This window comes from Lepidochelys kempii, chromosome 9 (genome assembly GCF_965140285.1).
Source record: "Lepidochelys kempii isolate rLepKem1 chromosome 9, rLepKem1.hap1, whole genome shotgun sequence".
Lineage (NCBI taxonomy): Eukaryota > Metazoa > Chordata > Testudines > Cheloniidae > Lepidochelys > Lepidochelys kempii.
In genome coordinates this window covers 29,636,468-29,656,769 of record NC_136388.1, presented here as the reverse complement: position 1 = coordinate 29,656,769, position 20,302 = coordinate 29,636,468, and the positions used below count along the sequence as shown (strand labels likewise).

General features: G+C 41.7%; 1 protein-coding gene across 9 annotated transcripts in view; it reads right to left on the bottom strand.

Moving 5' to 3' along the window:
* ZIC4 (Zic family zinc finger 4) overlaps window positions 1-20,302 on the bottom strand; it is a 33,118-nt gene that overhangs the window by 10,672 nt on the left and 2,144 nt on the right. Inside the window, exons 2-5 of one of the 9 annotated variants that reach the window (XM_073359734.2) lie at window positions 19,999-20,150; window positions 16,199-16,283; window positions 8,507-9,118; window positions 2,772-4,256 (exon numbers count right to left, since the gene is read on the bottom strand). In XM_073359734.2, coding sequence (XP_073215835.1) covers window positions 3,817-4,256; window positions 8,507-9,118; window positions 16,199-16,268 — 1,122 coding nt within the window. In that variant the 5' untranslated portion in view covers window positions 16,269-16,283; window positions 19,999-20,150 and the 3' untranslated portion in view covers window positions 2,772-3,816. The other 8 variants (XM_073359733.2, XM_073359732.2, XM_073359737.2 and 5 more) reach the window with 8 other exon arrangements.

Genomic DNA, 20,302 nt, shown 5'->3' with positions numbered 1-20,302 from the left:
GTGTTAATGAAACACTGCATTTCTGCTTTTTCACAAGAATTGCATTCCGTGCAGCAAATGTGTAGGAATAATTTATTGGACAGAAAAGTTCAGGAGATAAAATGCAGAAATGGACATCGTTTAAAACTGAGAACTATAGAGCAGTCAGGACATACATACACCGATATATATATCTCTCTATATCTATACACAGATAGAGATACACATAGACACATACACATACATACGTCTGTATGCATATAAAGATAACATATAAAGATAACTCTAGGAGCAGGGAGGATACAGAAAATGGCAAACTATAGTTTGCCATTTTCTGTATCCTCCCTGCTCCTAGAGTTATCTTTAAAAGTTCGATTCTATCTCTTTAGAAACGGTTTAAAGCTAAGGGGCAGGGTGAGTTTGACAGAAAGGAGAACAAATCGCTGACAAAGAACCTTTTACGTTTCATCAGCGTTGTTAGGACGACAAGCAGGAATTTCTCAGATAATAACTCCCACTTCAAAGATTTCTCAGCTCAATAGAAATTGGACCATCCTTTTTATTCAACCACAAGGGCTGGCACTAAAGACGACTCAACTGTTTGAATTTTTTCGTCGTGTTTATTTTTCCCCTATTCACTAGGGTACTTGGATAAAATAAACAACAAGACAATTACTGGAACAGGACTTCTAACTTTCCCGGGACCATAACCCATCGGCCATGGCCTCAGCCATGCGGATGTCAAGTTCTTCATCCCTTCAAGCACTTACCACTTTCCAAACCTGCCACTATCCGTGTCCCCTTGGGCTGGGACTTCCTCCACAACAGCTTCTAGTCAGGCCTTTTCCCTATTTATTTTTCAGGGAATATTGAGATGATCCAAAGGTTCTTATTTACCTTCCTAGATACACTTTACACCATTAGACTAAGAAACCCCAAGTGTCCCTTTACTTCCCCATCCTAACTTCACTGTCTGGGGACTGGAGAAGGGTGGGGAAGGAGGACACACAATGTATTGTTTTTACACTAGAGACATTTTTGAATGGGGATGTTTGATCGTTTGGATTCTGAAAAAAAAATGTCAGCTGGTTAGAAATGCTCATGTTCTGAAGAGAGTTAGCACTAACCCAGAATATGTACATGCCCTTTATTGGCAGTCCCTCCTTTTGGTATAATAACTTCAGTGCAAAAATGCCATACCAAACCCCACCTTAGGGTGAAAGCAAACAAAAACAGTCTGTTAAAGTGTATTAGGCGGAGGAAGTATATTTCTGACGAAGAGCAGATTGACTGTATTAAGCTAGCATGAAACCAAAGGTCAGTGCAAATGTATCTTAATAGACTGTCTCAAATGGAGTGTGCCTCCTTTGAAGGCCGCTTGCTATTGCTCTCCTCATTACCATAGCGATCCTAACGTGGCATGTTGATGCACCATAAAACTCACACTTTCAACCCCAAAATCAGACCCTTTGAACAACCCGAGCTTGATTAGACCTTTCTCCTTTTCTTTTCCCCCTTAAAAACCATTTCCTTGCCTTTAGAAACTCGCCATCAAATCCCAAACGCATTCTCTGACCAAGGCAGAAAGCAGAAACAAAAGTGAGCTGACGCGACGGTTCAAGCGGGCCTTTTCTTCCTGACATTCTTATCCATTTTTATTATGATCTGGAACAAGTGCCCATTCGCGTGGGTTTTGTTTACCGGAAATTAAATGAAAATGATTTAGTTCGCGTCAAACAAAAATATATACTTGTATACACAAGAAAAAGGGCCTGTTAGACGTAAATATTATGTCCTTAATGAAAAGTCTGGACGGGCTCCAGACTTTGCCTTTCACTATTTAAGTATGACTTGCCTATTGCCATAGAAATCCTAACTTACCATGAAGATTCACCCTTGCGAAGAAATACTTCTTTGTGCGAGCTTTCTTTGATGTCTAAGGCATAAGATTCAGGCTTTCAGCTGCGTCTGTCTAGATTACCTTGAGAGCAACGGGGTAGACATCTGTAACAAGCAAATGAAAAATTAAAGGTGATTAGCCTTCACATCCAAACACTTATGTAAATAAAGAAATAAAGAAATAAACAGATCTCAAGACAAGATGGAAACACCCTCTCCTTTCGCAGATGGCTTCCATACCTTTTAATTTCCACGGTATACGTTTCATGATTTGAATAGTCAGTTGGGAACAATTGTTTTATAGTTTATATTGTTGATAACTACAATAGTTTATTTTTTAATTTGCCTACCTAAATCATTAGGTATATGTGTATACGTATTCACGTATCGTGTTTCCATTGTTTGCAATGCTTGCTAAATTAACAAGCAGCATCCGAACAAAGTTGTGTAGGTTCAAATACGTAGACGTTAGTGGCTTTGGAAGAAAATAAAGACGCCCCAGAAGGATGATGATTAGGTTGATGATCCCTTTCAGAACTGTCCAGATTTTTTTTTCTCCGTGGGGCCACGTAACACTAACCCGTTACCTGACTCAACAGCTCGTAGGGGGTTTTGCGCAAAATTTGAAAAAGAATGATTAGATCCGCCACTCTGTCTGCATTGAGTACGTCATAGAAACCACTTTCGGGAAATCGTATTGTTTATTTGCCTAAGCTATGTGGTATTTTTAAACATAATGAATGAACGAATTAAAATTGTACCTGTAGGCAGTTTCAAGTTACTCTGTGCCAAAAAAATCAGTGTTGTTTTTATCCCTAGGAGTGACTCATGTAGGTTCGGGGAGATTATAGTTTTAGGTTCTTAAATACGATGAACATTCTAAAACCATTTTATTTTGTTTTTACAAAATTTATTATGATGATGATGATTATTACAAGACAAATGTTGTGCGTTCTAGACAAGATCAGCACTGATTTTACATGATTCATTCAGAGAAATTGACAACTCACAAGTCCTTTTGGACAGTCCCAGCTCCTCTGGATTCAGCACAATGACGTCACCCATAACAGTTCACCCCCACCCCCCGCGCAAGAACACGGATTTTGAAAACACAAAACCCCACAATTCAACAGGAATGACACTTTCAAGGGGTGGGGAGAGAGGGAAATATGTTTATGTATTAAAAGTCATGTCTAGTGTAAACTAAAATGGACAATTAATCATTAAGCCACCCTTGGCCCATTTTATTATTATTATTATAATTAGTGACAACTGGGAGTGGGAATATTTTCCTGCACCAGGAAAAAGTATTGAGATTCTTTACAGAAAAGTCCGCTGAATTGGTTACTTAAAGAATTGAATTGATCGATTTCATACAATTCGGTAACAAATAATAGTGGTGTGTGTGTTTACACAGAGAGAGAGAGAGAGAATAGGGGGCTAACAAAACTGTCAGTAAACCTCTATCACAAGATACCATCGACAATAAAACCTGTACAGCTAGAAATCCGAATGAAAACACTTTGGTTCGTTAATACACAAGATGTTGAAAATCGATGAGTTTGTAAATATATTAGAACCAGACGACCAGAGGAGTGTGTAAAAGGATGCAAAAAGTAATGAGGACGAACTGAAGTTGCCTTCGCGTGTGCTTAGTACCATAAATACAGTTTGTAACAAAGACCTGTTTAATTTATTTTACAAAGTATCTTCTCTTCAGAGGCCATGTGCCAGGACAGCGCCTCTATCTCTTTTTATTCCCCATGTGTGGTGCGCACATTAACTATGATCCCCTCGCATAAGATTGTTCCCTCTACTGTGGCAGTCTTGTCTTGGTACAGTGTTTCTGCCTCGCAAAGGTAGCAGAGTAACAAGAGGAGACCATTCGATGAGATCCAGACTGCAGACCGTGTGAGCGATCTGTTTATTGTTTTATTTCTAATAACTGGGCCTGGGCTCACAGTTCGTGTAAGAAGCCTCTCCTGGGTTAGGTGACGGAGAGTTACTGGGAGGAGTTGGGATGCCACTGCCCCCCGAGCTCTGACACACGTACCATTCGCTCAGGTTAGCTGCAGTTTGCGACGATGCTACTGGCTCTGCGTGAGAACAGGAAGCAGGAGGGTCCCGGCCGGAGTCCGAGGAGGGAGACACCAGGGAAGGTGTGGAGGACTCGTAGCCTGAACTCGGAGGAGGGGATTTGCAGTGCACTTTCATGTGTTTCCTCAAGGAACTGGGGTGGGTGTAGGACTTGTCGCAGCCTCTCACTTTGCAGTTGTAGGGTTTGTCACTGGTGTGCACGTGAGAGTGCTTCTTCCTGTCACTGCTGTTGGCAAATCGTCTGTCACAGCCTTCGAATTCACATTTGAATGGTTTTTCTCCTGAAAGAATGCAATTAACGAGTACATACATTAGTAAAATGGGTGGTAGTGTTGGGGGAGGAGAAAGGGGGTTCCTTAGGGTTTTAAAACATGAAATCCCTCAGCATGCTCCTGTGATTTAAACCTTCCAAATAGCCCCTCTACACTAATCTCCCATTTCATTGTACAGACAGATAAAGAGGTGTGCTTTAAAAAACGATCTGAGGACTATATTCGAATAGAATTTAGCATAGGTGCAAATATTTTTAAACCTGAACCTTACATTATTTTTTCAAGATTCCATTCTTTTTCGTACGGACACACACACACCATTTTCACTGAAACACCAATTCACAGTTCTCCTTTCCCCTTAGTCTAAATTGTTTGTTAAAGTGGGATTTGTGCAAACCACAAAGAAGTCGGGGAAGGTACAGCGCAAGTGCAGTTGCAGGCTACATGTAAACAATGTGTGCTCTGTCTGTCACAATTCAGTGTTGGGCACGGGAGTGGCCAGAAATTACATGAAGTTCATTTCTCACACTCCCAGAGGTGCATGTTGATATTTTGCTCATGGCCTTACTAAATCCCAGCTGCTACAGTATATTTTTATATTGACTACGATCATAGGTAGCGTTTATGACTGTAGATTGATTTTTTTTTTTTTTTTACCGCATGTTATCTTGCCAGGTTTAAAGAACAGAGCCGTCTTAAAAGCAGGCTGACTGTGAGAGCCAATATGATGTAGCTTCAATGTTAAAGTGACTAGGCCAGTGCCAGTTGCTGTTGTCAGGGTAAAACTCTTTCACCGTACAAACATATGCAATAATGGAGGGAATTTAAATCAGGATTAAATCTGATGGCAATATCAGAAACATATACGTGTTTAGAAAAACAATCTTACTGGTTGAGTAGTGCCAGAGGTTAACTTAGGGTTTTCTATACAAAGTACAGTGTATGATATATGAGGCATGATTTCAAGGAAATGCGCCAAAGACAGTTTCAGCATTAAATTATATTACTTCCCCACAGATTATTCTACTTGATAATACACAACTGCAAAACATGTACGCAAAAGTAGCACGAACTTTCTATTATCAGAGGTATGGGAATATTGGTAGGTTTTTGAAAAAAATAACAGTAAATTATATTAGCTTGCAAAAGAAGCCCCAAAATATAACTCTGAATTTATTTGGATTGGATGCTCAAACAAAGCCACTGTGCACACCATCATGGCGTACTTGGTCAAGAGGATTTAGCATGTATCAATATTTTTGCACGTTGGAATTACTAATTTATGAATGACGCAACCTTTATTATATTCAATTTTTGACACAAAATCGGCCTTTAATACATTAAATATCAGCATTGTAAATATTTAATGCAATTGCACTTTATAAGAGTGGGCGTAGGAAAGCTCCATATTTAAAGTAAGTCTCTCTCAGTGACTTTAAAAGCAATAATCAAGGACGATCTCTCACATACGTTAGCACTAACATTTGAATTGCAAACTAGTAAATATCTGGCATAATTACATACAAGTTCTAAAAAACATGATCACTGACGAAATGGTGCAACCCAGGCGCTGCAACAAAATATTTTCTCGCTCTACATATATGTATATATTCCAACTACAGTTTCACGTAAGGAAACAGTTTGACCTTCAGCATCTTGAGCTGTGACAACAAATCAAGGATATTAGTGTAGTACAAACAAGCAGTAAGTTAGGAGACCCCAGGGAAAGCCATCCTCATAAACATCGTGAATGTGCAAAGTGAGTTACATTCAGGTAAAATTGGGCTGCTTCCTCATTTTTCAAGTGTTGAAAAATGTTTAACTTCGCTTAACCTCTCTGATATAGTAATTAAAAAGCCTTTTCATACAATCAGGTATCATCAACTCAGAGATTGAAAAGGGCAACGTTTTCTCATCTGTCTGGTTTGCATTCTTTGAATGCCTCAGTAACTAGCAGCAATGCAAATATTTTTAAGTGTTCCTTTCTAAAGAGAAGGTTTTTTTCTATGTGTAAACATTTATACTTCAGGAAAAGGCCATTTTTAAACGTCCTGCATTTGGAAGGCTACATGTAAAAAGTTATAAAGGCTATCGAGAAGCCAAGAGTCTAGACCGCCATTTTAAAACCACACTTGTAGCTGTGCAAAACTGTTCAGTGACATTCAGCTTCTTGGAGATTTTGATATAATCCCCCAACTCTGAGAGTGGATTAAGGTATTTACAAAATCCTCACGGGGGAGGGGAGTAGCATAAAATTTTGACTAGTAGCTCTATCAATTAAAAGTTAAAATGCATGTGTGTCGCTGGGAATAGAGTTTCCAACCTCCCACTTTTCACTAGTGTTCCTGGCCAGCTTAAAGGACAGGAAAATGAATTCCTCCCATCTCTACCTGTTCCCTGTTATTATAAATTAGATAATAAATATAATTTAATCGTGAAAATCCCCAAATCGCAAGAAATCCACCCAGTTTCCCAGACTCAGGGAAATGCAGTCATTAATATTTGAGAAGGCAATTATTTTCCTGTTGAATTCAGAACTGTCTTCATGAATAATTTGTACAAAGTTCTATTACAGTTTCAGAAACATTTTGTTTTTGACAACTTCTGGGTGTTGAATAGAAACGACTGAATCGTAAAGGCCCTGCAGGATTTTTCAGAATGCAGCAATTAGTCATTGGGAAAGTTAAAGTGAAAAGTATGTACGTACGAAATCACGTTTAATAAACCCAAATCTACGATTCCCTGAACCTAGGATACCCTGAACCTGCTTCTCTGATGTAGGTCAATTTCCCTAAGAATTTAACCATTTTCTGCTTCACAGACTTCAAACAGTGAGGCCGTTAAAGAGCAGTAAAAGTTTGTTTACTTAAGAAAAACACTGTCATTAAGGGATGAGCTATCCCATTTAATGGTTCTACCTGTTCTGAACTAACAAGAAGATGGCTCAGGGTATTATTTATATTATGTGGGGTCTTCTTTACTTAAAAAAATAAATTATCGACTATTAGACTAATAAAACGTTGGAATAGAGATTTAAAATGAGCGGTGGAAAAATACTATGTTACTAGTGATGGCTGCTGTAAAATTACTGCGCTATATTTAGAATACATTGATACAAAATTAGTATATTTCTCACGCATATTGTACCTCGTTGAGCTATAGCACAAAAATGCAACGGCACCAGGGTCAAGGCAAATACCGACCGTGGGGGAGGGGGAGTTTTATGAACTGGAGGGCGAAAAAAATCGTTTGGCTGTAAACAGATCTTACAATAGGATTATGTAGTTTCCCTACCAGTGCAGAAGGCTGTACAGGAGGGGGTGGAAGATGGAAAACCCTATACTGGAACAGATTTAATTTTCCGAAAAGGGCTTATTTCTTATCTTCTTCTTCAGAAAAAAGCCAGCGCCAGAGACTACAAACACCGGCTGCTAAACTAATTAATACAACTTCACAGGCTGCTTCTGTAAGTGTGAAAACTTTCTACGTGCAATTTCATTAATTATAGATGCCTTTCTGGCCGGAAGAGTTCAAACGTCGCTTTGCAAAATCTTCCATCAAGTTACTTTCCTTTCTGTGAACTAGGACTAACAGATGTTTCTGACACATGTCCTAATTTCACTTAACAGTTCTGCGAATGACATTTCAAAATGTACAGGCCGAAATAATGCTATTTTTCCTCTCTAGAATAAAAATGTACAGCTCCCCACATTTGCAAATACACAGAGACGTTAGATGGTAATGGTCATTACAAATGTCACTGTTACTCAGATCAAACATTAAAAACTCCCTCTGACCAAAACAAAACTGTTGAACGAAAAGGTTGCAGCTGTGTTATTCTCACAATGTTAGAGGCAGCAGCATCTCACCGACATCAGTCAAAACTGACTAGACAAGCTGTAATTTCTATTGTTCACTTTTAATTTGTGAGCTTGCACAATTATTTCATTGCCCCCAACTACTTTAAACTGCCAGAGAAAAAAAATTCCCAGCCTGTGTTAATAGACGTGGAGTATTCATATCTCTCAGTATTTATAAAGATATAGATGAACAAACATTGTATCAGTCTATATAAGCTTTAGAATTTCTATACATATATTCTGAGATTTATTCATTTTTGCAAATGGAGAAAAAAGCAAACAAATCTAAGAATGTAATTAAAATAATTATTTGGTGTGCATTCATTCTCCATAACGAAACACTACTTAAAGAGGACGCTGAACAAAATAAAGAAATTAATGATAGCTTTCAATACTGACCTGTGTGAGTTCTTTTGTGTATTTTGAGATTTTCTGATCTAGCAAACACTTTCCCACAGCCTGGGAAAGGGCAGGGGAAGGGTTTTTCACCTGTGTGGACTCTGATGTGATTTACAAGTTTATATTTGGCTTTGAAAGGTTTCCCCTCTCTTGGACACTCTTCCCAGAAACATATGTGATTGGACTGCTCGGGTCCTCCAACATGCTCCACTGTGACATGAGTCACCAGCTCGTGCATTGTGGTGAAAGTTTTCGAGCATAATTTTTTGGGAGTCTGGTCCAACTCAATCCATTTACAGATGAGTTCCTGTTTGATGGGCTGCCTCATGTAACGAAAGAAAGCACCAGGGCCGTGGTGTGGAGCCAGATTCACGTTCAGATTCATGCCACCGTAGCTATGAAGCGAGGAAGCAGCAAAAGGATCGGTCCTGGAGGCTGGTACTTGAGTGAAATGTTCAGACCTGGCGTACATTTCTCCAGGTAACCCCAGTCTTATCTGTCCGTTTAGATGGCCACCTGGAGTTGCATGGGGAGGCTGCTCATGGAGTCCAGAGAACAGAGAATGATTCCCAGCTTCTGAGTGGTGGTGACCATGGTGTCCGGGGTAGCTACCTGTTGTTGAGACAAACATTCCGTGGTGAGAACTTGCAGCAGTGTGTTGCTCAGTTAGCCCTGGCATGACTGGAGCTGTCAGATCTCTGCGTATTAAGAAGTCCCTACCTGCTGGAATAGCCTGGGCTGTGCGAGACACTGGGTAAGGGACTGCTGTTGCCTGCGCCGGGCCAAACGTTCCTGTTTGACTAGAGACCACCTCAGCTTGGCCTGCCATATGGTGGTGGTGGTGGTGGTGAGGATGAGGATGAGGGGCAGGGCTGAGTTTAAGGGCCGCAGGGTGATGAGGAGGATGATGATGATGATGGTGGTGGTGGTGCCCCATGTGTTCAGGCCGGAATGGACTCGGCCCTAGGCGGGATTCCGCGGCGTACTCCCCAGGGTGCGTGGGAACCACTGAGTGGGGATGCCCGGCGAAGCCCGGGAAGCCTGTCATGCTCTGAGGGGGGTGGAGATGATGATGGTGGTGATGAGCCCCTGCCAAGTCTACTAATCTCAGCGCCGTGTTCCGTTTGGAGAGTGCAGCAGGGTCCATCACTGGGCTCCCCAAAGCATCCACGCTCATTAGCTTCTAATTCTAAAAAGTCACCTGACAGCGGGGAGGAGAGAGACAGAGACAGAGAGAGGCGAAACTTTTTTTTTTCTCCAAAGTTTTTTTTTTTTTTTTTTTGAGGAGGAGGAAGGGGGCCGGGGCTGGTTTGGTTTTTGTTTTTGTTTTTTTGTTTTCCTGCTCTCTTCCACCACCCCCCCCCCCCATCCCCTCTCCTCCCTCTTAATGCCTACGTGGAATCCTATACGCTTGAGAGGCAGCAGCAGGACGCTGGGAGGCTGCTGAATAGAAATTCATGGACCCGGCGCCAGCCCAGAGAGCGAAACAATCACCGCGTGCTCTCATTGGCCACCGCCTGCTCGCTGACGTCAGCGATGACGGGTCCTGCTTCAGACTGAAAAGCTTTATCGGGGGGTATGTGTGGGGAGGGGGGAGGGGCTGGAGGGAGCTACGCAGGCTCCAGCCTGGGGGCGCCCCCTTCTCCGCTAAAAGCCTCCCCCCGCCATGCGCCTCGCGAGCGAGCAATGCCCGGCGCTGGCTCCCCGCATTTTGTTTGCTAGCTGCGTTTCACGCAGAGCGCAGGGCAGGGCCGGCTGGCCAGGCAACCTCCCGGCCCAGCCCGGGCTCCTCGCTGGCGCTTAGCGGCAACGAGCGGCGGTAGCCGAAGGAGGAGCCAGTCCAAGGGGAAGCAGCTCCAGCCGCGCTGCCGCTCGCGCCCGGGGTGCCCGCTCCCTGCTTCCTCCTCCCCGCGCTCTGCCCTTCGCCCCGGGGAGGCCGACAGCGCCGCTCGGCCGCCGGAAGCCTCTGCACTCCGAAACCCGTCTGCTTCCTTGGCTAGCTCCGCCGCTCGCCCGGACCTTGCCTCCCCCCACCGCCAAGCAGCCGCCCCCGCGCCCGCGCTCGCCCCGGAGCCCTGCCAGCCGCACGTAGCGCTGGCAAGCCGCGGCTGCCTTCGGAACAAGGCGCCTGATTGGCCGCTCGCGCGCCCGGTGCTTTGTTCAATCTCGGGGTGACTTAAAGTGCAGCTCGCAACTCTTCGCAGCAACAAAGACGGGCTGGGGCTTCCCCTAACTTCCGTGCTCCGGCCACACAAAAAGCCCGGGGAAATAGGGCGGGGGAGACAGGTCCTGAGCCTGCACCATCCACCCTCCCTCTCTCCCCCCCCCCTGCCACCCAACGCCAGGTCACTGTCTCGAGTTTTGAATAAAGAGCGGGGCTGCACTTTTGTCTTGGTTTGTGAAATCCTACTGAAGTCTCCATCTCCTGCCTGAAGGTCATTCCTGAAGGAAGAAGGGAAGCATGGGGCTGCTTCAGTCTCCCTCGAGTAGCATCCTTTGTGGGAGCAAGTTTTTATTGATTAAACTTAATGCTCAGATTCAGCTCTGATGCTTCGCTAGGATTCCCCCCCCCCCAATCATTTTGACTCCTGTTTATTTATAGCACACACAAATCTTTCCCATGTACGAGCATTTCAAGGGCCTTTTCTTAAACTGAAAGGAGGACAATGCGAGGGGACGAGTTCTGCATACAGAACACATCATGGGAAGCAGAGCTGGGCAACTCTTTAGGTTTCCGACACTTGTTGACAGCACAGATAACTGGTCTTTCTACTTGAGAAATAGTAGTTAAGCGACACTACAGTCTTACTTCCTAAGATTACACATTTTGGCTAGTTCTAGGAGTATTATATCTTTATACCAAATCTTAGAAAGGATTCTTGGAGGAATCCCACGCCACATATTTAAATGTCAACAGTTATTTTGTTAATGGCTGCTTCAGTAATATGATAAATCGTTACATTAAGAATGAAACAGTATTTAACCCAGAAAAGGGAATGATCTCCCTCTTTCTTTCTCTCTCTCTCTTTCCACTTACGGAATTGTGCAATCTAACCACCATACCTCGATTTTAACAAAAGTCCTTAAATACATATAAAAGTACTCTCCAATTTTTATACTCATTAGAAGAAAGAAAATACATTGCCTGTAGGATTTACATTGTTAGTGATGAAAGTATAGTCTAGGGTTTCTAGCTTTATGCACTGAGGCCTTATAGATTTAGTAAAGCTTAGAGCTTCAGCACAGGAGAAAGCCTCTACTTAATTTTTTAAAGAGGAGTACTGTGAGTTAAAAAAAAAAATCCTGGAAAAAGATAGTGGAAACAGGGCGTCAGTTTTGGGAAAGAAAAACATAACAATAAATATCTTCCTATAAGGTCATCACAGAATTCAATAGTCATAAATAGTATTCGCTCAATAACAGAAAGACATTTTAAAAATAAAACAACAAATGAATGTATATTTGCACATTGTTACAATTTTTATTTATTGACTTCCTATTACCTTGGCTATGGACACTTTATAATATTCACTCTACATCTGGAGTTAGAAACCCCCAATGCAATTTCCAAGTTAAGACGCATAATTTTGCATTTCCATACAAGTTTAACAATTGCTAACTACGTCTGTAAACGATCATCTTTATGTTAAGTAGTAAACCAAGATAACGGCTGGCATGTTAATACCTAAACCGCGCTATTCTCATAACACAGGCAACTCGCCAATGACTTGTAATCATAAGTTTAAAGTGTAGGACATACGTAATTATATACAGGACATTTTTATTACTGCTTTGCATAGCCAGCGTTGGCTACGGTTACATATTTTTGGGATGAGCCTGGCTTTGACTCTTTTTTCTATAACACAAAGCTAGTATTTAGCTAGATAGTTGTATTTACATTATTGTGTACATATTTTTGACTTGAGATGATGAAAAATGACACATGATACAATTAGTTATCCATCCTTACATAACATGTTTACTCAGGCATTTTAAACCACACACCAGCAGTTAGTGCCACAACATCTTAACTTTCAAGTCTGTTTGCACTAAGTAATGCATTTGACATTCCTATTCCTGCCCATCTCAATACGAGTGCACAGAAGAGATAAAGGTTAGGAATTATTAATCTGCTACTTACAAATATACTGAGAGTGTGACTTCCAAATATAGCTGTTTCCTCATACCTCCTTAAAACACTTCATCTCTACATACTTGTTATCCATCAACTCTGACACTTCTCAGTCAAGGGAGAAAACATCTGGAACAGTTTATCAATTAAAAAATGTTATCACCAGTTTGCCTAGGCTATTTTAAAATATTGTGATGGTTTCCTGTCAGACACTATTGGCTCTGTTCGGCCCTTACTTAAATCCTGAAGTCTTTTTTTTTTTTCCTTCTTCTTCTTCTTCTTCTTCTTCATGAATCGAATGGAAAAAAAGTGCCACTCGGTGTCTCTCTCATTATATTAGGTGAAGTTAGTATTTTCACTCCTATAATTTGTTGTGTACCTTGGGAGTTCTACTAGTGTGTGTGGAGGAGAACGGGGGGGGAGGGGGGAGCCGCGCACATGACTAAGGGAAGGCGGAGAGATTAGAAAAGAGGAGGAGGACCTGGCCAAAATCGGCAAAATTACACATCTCTTGCAGAATGTTTTGAAAACTTGAGTGCTTGTTAATGCAGGCCTTTGGCAGCTTGACCTTGTCTGACCACCACTCACTCAACTGATTACTTAGGTGTCGTTAATCCCGTCTGCAATATGAGCCATGTTTTACCAGATAATCCATACTGTATGGGCTATGCCTCAAATATATGAAGCCTCCTATTTTCCTTTGCCACATTAGGTTTGCAGGGTTACTCCACCAATCTAGATTTTGAAACCAACATGGCAAATGCAGGGGAATTCCTCTTCTCTACTAATAGTGGAGTTCATGGACTCGGTACAAGGAGTCTTCAAGGATAACAATAATTGCACAGGTTTCAGAGTAGCAGCCGTGTTAGTCTGTATTCGCAAAAAGAAAAGGAGGACTTGTGGCACCTTAGAGACTAACAAATTTATTTGAGCATACGCTTTAAGTGAGCTGTAGCTCACCAAAGCTTATGCTCAAATAAACTTGTTAGTCTCTAAGGTGCCACAAGTCCTCCTTTTTTAAATAATTGCACAATACTGTTTTATGTCGTGGAACGGAGATATCGCAAGACGGCATACGGAACCCAAACATTAGGCAGTGTTATTGGAGGGTTGTGGTTGTTGTTATAGGGAACTGGCATGTGAAGAACTCCATTGTTCTTCTTGTCCCATCACCCGAGGGCCAATGCCACAAAGGGTGTTCAAGAGATAAAATTTGGAGCTTCAGACGTGGCAGCACCAGGAATCAGTGACTTGTAGACTGAGTAATCAGTTCCCCCCTATACATCTAAGCGGTTACTGTGTATCCCTTGGTGAATACTGCCTGGTTGTGGTAGAATGCTATATAAAGGGTACATGTTGACATAAGGTGTTCACGAATTCTTTCCCTAATAAAATCAGAGAATCAACATTTGATTTGCAGTACAGTAATTAAATGAATAAACTGTGAAACCAGGCCAGTAGGTCAGGAGACACAAGAAGCTAGGGGTGCTGGAACAATTTTTATAGTGGGGGTGGTGCTGAGAGCCATTGAACGAATGGGTAAATGCATATATATATGTATATATATGAAACCACTTTAAGCCAGGGCCGGGTGCGGCTGCAACCCCAGCACCCCTAGTTCCAGCACATATGTCAAAAGCTTCCCCTATCACAGAGTAGGCTGTAGGAATGATGCTTGGTTAACACAGATAAGAGCCTAAATAAATAAACTGGAGCACAGCTTGGGGGAAAGACATCTATACTACATATTGAGTATAGTATATTGGGAATCAGCTGCAAAAGTTGAACAAAGCACTATTTTTTTCTTCTATAGCTGTACAAATATAAAAATAATTTCACACACATAAAAAGTGAATGTGTGGAGTATTTTGTGTGTTTCTCCCATCTGTGCCTGTCCCTCACCACCTTTAGCAAAATCAGATATGGTGACGATTTCAAAGCCTAATTATCCCCCAGACTTTGGTTTACTGAATTTCTCTCTCAGGGTTTAGTTTAGCTTCCATGTTTCGTGCAATCAAGAGAATGAACAACCCCTTCCCCCCACACACACCCCATCCCCCCCCACACACACACACTAAATTGCTACAGTCCAACTGCTCTATTTTAGTTTTATTTCAGCATAAATATATACTCATAATAAGGCATTTTCTAGTAAATGTAGAGTTATTCATGATAAATGCCAAACACTCTTCTTGACGTGTATGTCAGCTTTACCATATACAAAGAGTGGACATTTGTAATATACTGTCTACCTTGGGGCCAAATTCTGCTCTCACATACACTAATACTAACCGCGTTGGCTTTCTACTGTCCTCTTTAATGATGTTTGTACGGCCGTATCTGACCAGAGTCTGTCCTTTAGTTTTTTGTTAGGTCACCAAAACTTCTCTAGACAATCTACTGTTGAGGAACCTGAAACTTTTCAGTTAGTTCCATGGAATATATCTTACTGTCTGTTATATGACAACCTTTCTGAAATGGGTACTATTAGCTAAAACTTCGATTTAACGTCATTAATTTTTTACCTTGAGATTTTAAAGCTCAGGCTTTATCTGTGAAAATAAGGATTAATCCCGATTTGAAAATCCTAATTGTAATATTTACTATGGAAATAGAAAGGTCAAGAACAACTAGAAGAATTTATTGAAGAGTTATGTTAACTTATTCCTTGATTATTAAGATCGGATTTGAGGCTACAAATGTCATAAGTATGCTGAATCTTAAGACGGAGTTGAAATAATAATCATTAAAACTAAGAGCTGATAGAAGGGATACACATAACTGCAGCAAAATAATATTTGGATACACTGTCAAAATGCTATCAAGAGATATTGTTTAGAGAGAAGTTGCTAAGGGAAATTTTCAAAGGGGAAAGAGAACATTTCATGAACTCCGAATATATTCCTCCTGTATTACTAATTCATTTTTCTTTTCTTTTAGTCAGATCAATTTGCTTCAGGATGTTCTAGAGTGTATGGAAAATCCAGAAGCCGAAGGGGTAAATGAAGGCACTTTAGTCGTACGTGTGTGTGTTTCCCACATTTTAGAAACTAGAGGTACCCAAGATAAACCAAATCATATGCTTAGTTTAAATAGAATATATCATTCAATACCTCAAGATTAAGGTATTCCTGTCAGATAAGATGTCAGTCACTAACTCCTGAAAGCTTGGTAGCCACCACATTGTGAAAGCCTGCTATCCCTAGTAAAGATGATACATATCATGTAAACCCCATCAGCAAGATCAAAGTCTTCTTCTTTAATAGGATCCAATACATGTCAAACCTCATTCCAATCAAATCGTCCGTAAATGAATTCAAGATGAATATGTCATAGAATAATGTGACAGTGCAATCACATAGGGTCAGGGGTTGTTGTTTCAATGAGAGAGTCGTCAAATATTAATTCTAGAACCTCCAAATGAATAGGCATTGAGCAGGATTAGGCAGCCGCTGGTGGGGCGTTGTGTCACTGATTTGTGTTTATGCTAGTACCTTAAACACTAAGCTGAAAAAAAATGGTCTCCTTTGAACTGCAAAAAAAGGCATATTTTGACTTACTTGACTTTTCCAGGATGTTTCTGTAAAGTCGTTTTCTTTTCCTCATTACCAGAGAAGTCTTGTGTCTCATTTCCGGACTTTGTTCCTGTTCGGTGAGAGGGGAGAAAAGTAACAAGTAAAAACATTTATATGTGTTATAAAATGACTATCTGGGTATATGATTCTAGAATCATGTAAAAAGAAACTTTTAAAAAGAAAAGGGCATCTAATACTCATGGAACTCAATCTTTCTTTGACCCTTCAGATATTCCAGAGGTAAAAATGGAGGCTTCCCCAAAATGCTCGCACGTTTTATAAAGTAATGAAGTTTCTATGGTTGATTTTTAAAAATCTATGAAAGGACATCTTTTCAACTCTGCTTTGATCTGGCATTCACCTTCTGACAGTGTATTTTTAAGGTGAGTTACTACCAACTTGAATATATTCTGTACTTTTCACTTCTGAAAATTTCGTCGTGTTTGCAAGACTCCTGCCCAAGTTGTTGTCTCCGTTTTTACTTGTGTCAATATACATTAATATTACAAAGTTGATACTTTTCACTGTATATAATTTTCGACTCCTCTCTGTGCAAAACAAACTACTGTCACTGCTCATGCCCTAACTTTTAGACAACTTTGTACCTATTTAATCTATCAGTGAGAAGTACGAATAATATGGAATGCTTACTTGATTTTTGGTGCAATATTTGAATCAGGATTTTAAACGTTTAAATGCAAGTTTGAATTTAAAGGTACTTTATGATGTTATCAACGAAGTAGGAAGCAGGAATCTGAAATCACTTCGATCATAAGAGCTTTCCTTTAGTATACCAGGATGGAAGTATAAAAAAAGCAATGCTAATAGAAATAACAGATCTCATTAATTACGGTTGCTCATGGGGCTATAATGGACATTCACAATCTTTTTAAAAATAATTTTACTTCCTCTTCAGCTTTTTTACCACTGGGATGAAAATTAGTGTGGGAATAAAGATAACCATAAAACCTATCCAGGAGCTTTAACATAAAACTTCCAAACTTTCACACAAGATTATTAAAATAGATCAATAAAGGCTGCTCTTTTACCGAGAGAACTTTTAAAACTTGTTCTTTACTGGTAAAGACATAGGATTGGAAATGTTGGGATAATTTAAAAGTCAAATAGGCAGGGGAAAAAAGAGTTTAACTTGTTGAAACCTGACCAAAAAAATGAAGTGTATGTATTTAGTATTTGAATGGTCTCCATATGACATTTTGTTTGAAAATAAATCTTAGTTAAAAACACTGGCTTCTATTTTTTCCCACCTTTCTCACGTGAGTAGTCCCTCTGTCTGAGTAAAGAGAGCAAGATTGTCCCATTATTTATGATGAATAATACTAACCTTTTTATAACTATAGATTCAAATGTATTCTTCCTAGTTAACAGTCATCAACAGGACATAAGTTAAGGCTAACTGTTAATCATGCCTATTCTATTAGATGCTCACCCTATGCCTTTTCTGCTTACAAAATTTTAACAATATTTATGTTCTTCTCTGAGGCTATTAATTTACTGAATAGCAATTGGTGCTTATATCTGTAGTGAAATGTGTAGTGTTAGGTGTCTTATTTGACCGCTAGAAAACGTTGACTTCTGATACGGATCAAAGGTGGTGACCGGACACTTCCATATTAAAACTAATTAGTCTGTAAGCAAGTATTGTTTGAAACATGGCTCTGATTCAGCGGGCTACTACACCGGCAGTTTTATCAAAACTAGTAGGAGGCTCAGCGGCCCACAGCACACACAGCTCTGGAATTATTACAGTCTTAATACACACCCCGCAAATACTATCAGATGCAAAAATATGTCTTTCCATCCCCATTTACCATCCATGGAAATCTTTACTTACCCCACCTGTTAAGGAAATGGGATGAAGATTTAATGTTTGCCTTCAATATGTCAATGAAGCTTGTTCTTTTTTAATAAGTTAATATGAATGATTCTGGATAGCAACAAGCCTAAACTGTTCAAATAGAATCGCCCAAGGAGGAGAGATTCTCCTCTGGGGTTTGGCCCTGAACATATTTCATGGGTATTCAAGCTATTCTGGAAAACAAGGGGTGGAAAGAACAGTCAGGGCGGATAATTAAAAACAAAAGATGGAATTAAAGGCGGGGGAAGGGCGATCAGATATGATTAATCATTAAAATGAGAGGAAAGAGAAGAAACAGCAAACATTTGTCTATTTGTCCTGCCCCAGGTTAGACACTGAAACCACGCATTGTGCTGGATGCTCTGAGTCTGGCACATGTTGTTGGTCGCAGGTCAGAGGTCAAACTCTAGGGTATTTCCAAAGTCGGCGACTTCAAGAGCTTTAGCCTTCACCACTTAAGCAAACTGATTAACTACATTTCCAACACTAGGCAAGAAAATTAACGCCTAACGTCTATCGCGGTTTGGAGGCATTGTCAGACCTCAAGGGGGACTTATTTTACAGCTGAATGCGAGGGAGTTTGCAGGAACCACCTCTCCGCAAACTTGCCAGTTTCCTTTAATTCACGAAACCCCTAACGTTTCTCATCAATCAGTTACCAAACCACTCGCTTTGCGCGCGGGTGGGTAAGACGGGGAATCTGCAGGCGTTTCTTTTGATTTGAGTTGATTTGGAAGAGAAATGTTACTAGAAGGTTGCACTTTGGCAGTGCAAGCAAAACAAACGGGTCAGTCAGCGAGGACCCGGGATGGGAGCCCTCCCCAAGGAAGGCTCTCAATTAGGGGTTTCTATTGTCAAAGCTCGGAAGTCTAGTAACTTGTCCACTAGACCTTTTCCAGGAGACAGTTAACCCTTTCACTGCTCAGAAAGGAAAGAAACTGCGACAGAAAAGCAGCACCATAGCAATGAATGTTCAACGGTCAAACCCAGGAGGAGAATCTGACTTCCTCTTGCCGTACCTCCCTCTGCTCTGTGGGAAAGGAGCAAATCCCCCCTCTGCACTCCATCCAGGGCTTACAATCCGGCAGCCCCCGAGTGCATCCGCCTGGAAATGTGTAGTCCCAGCCCTTCCAAGCAGCGAGTGTTCTGCTGTTTGTGGCTGCCCGGCGGCCACTGTCCTTAGCAAGCAGCCTTCCCCCTGGGGCTGATCTATCTATCCCTCTCCCCTAGGCTTGCCCGGCTCGGTCTCCTGCGCCTCAGCAGTGGGTGCAGAGAATCTCCTTTCCCTCCTGTCCAAGTGAGGGGGGAGAAATCCCTTCGCCATCCCCGTCGGGGGGGAGGGGAGGACAGGCGGGGGAAGCTACTTTCTCCTGTCCCGTTGGGTGCGTAGAATCCTTCCCCTCTCTGCCTCCTCGGAAGCTGGGTTTCTGTGGGGTCGGAGAATCACTTTCTTCTGTCCGAGCTGAAGCAGAGAAGTCCCCTTCCTCCTCTCCCAGTGGGTGCGAAAAAGCCCCTTTCCCGGTGCGTCTGGATCCCAGCTTATGGGGAGAAGAAGCCCCTTTGTACTGTGCAGAGAAGTCCCCTATCCAGCCCTGTGAGGGGGAAGAAGCCTCTTGCCCTTAGCCCAGTATCAAGCCCCCTTCCCAGTCCCAGTCTGTACCAGGCTATTTCCCCTTCCCGAGGTATGCCAAGCCTTTTCCCACGTGGGTGAGTAGATGCCAAGCCACTTCCTCAGTGGGTGAATGGGCGCCAGTCCCTTTTCTGAGTGGGTGCCAAACCACTTCCCATGCGAGCGAGAGGTTGCCAAGCCCCTGTTGGTGAGTGGGTGTCTAGCCCGTTCCCTTGTGGGTGAGTGGGTGCCAAGAACTTTCCTTGCCCGCCCGTGCCTCCCCCCGAATTCACTTACCCCACTCCACCTGTTGAAGAGATTCCCTCATTTCTGCACATCATTTCTGGGCTGACAAAAAGGGGTGGGGGTGGAAAAGAGAGACAACAAAACAGCACCTCTTTGGCGGTTCCAGCGAGGCGGTCATCCTTCATTTCTTCTTTTCTTGCTTTCTGGAAGCAGTTAGGGAATGTATGATGAAACAGAAATGAGCCGTCAGGAGGATATTTTAATGGCTTATATGTCACGTTGGTGCATGTGGCTTTGAACTGGAGCAGCTTTCGTTTCCTGCAGAGAGCACGCCGCAAATCCCACTTGATAACTT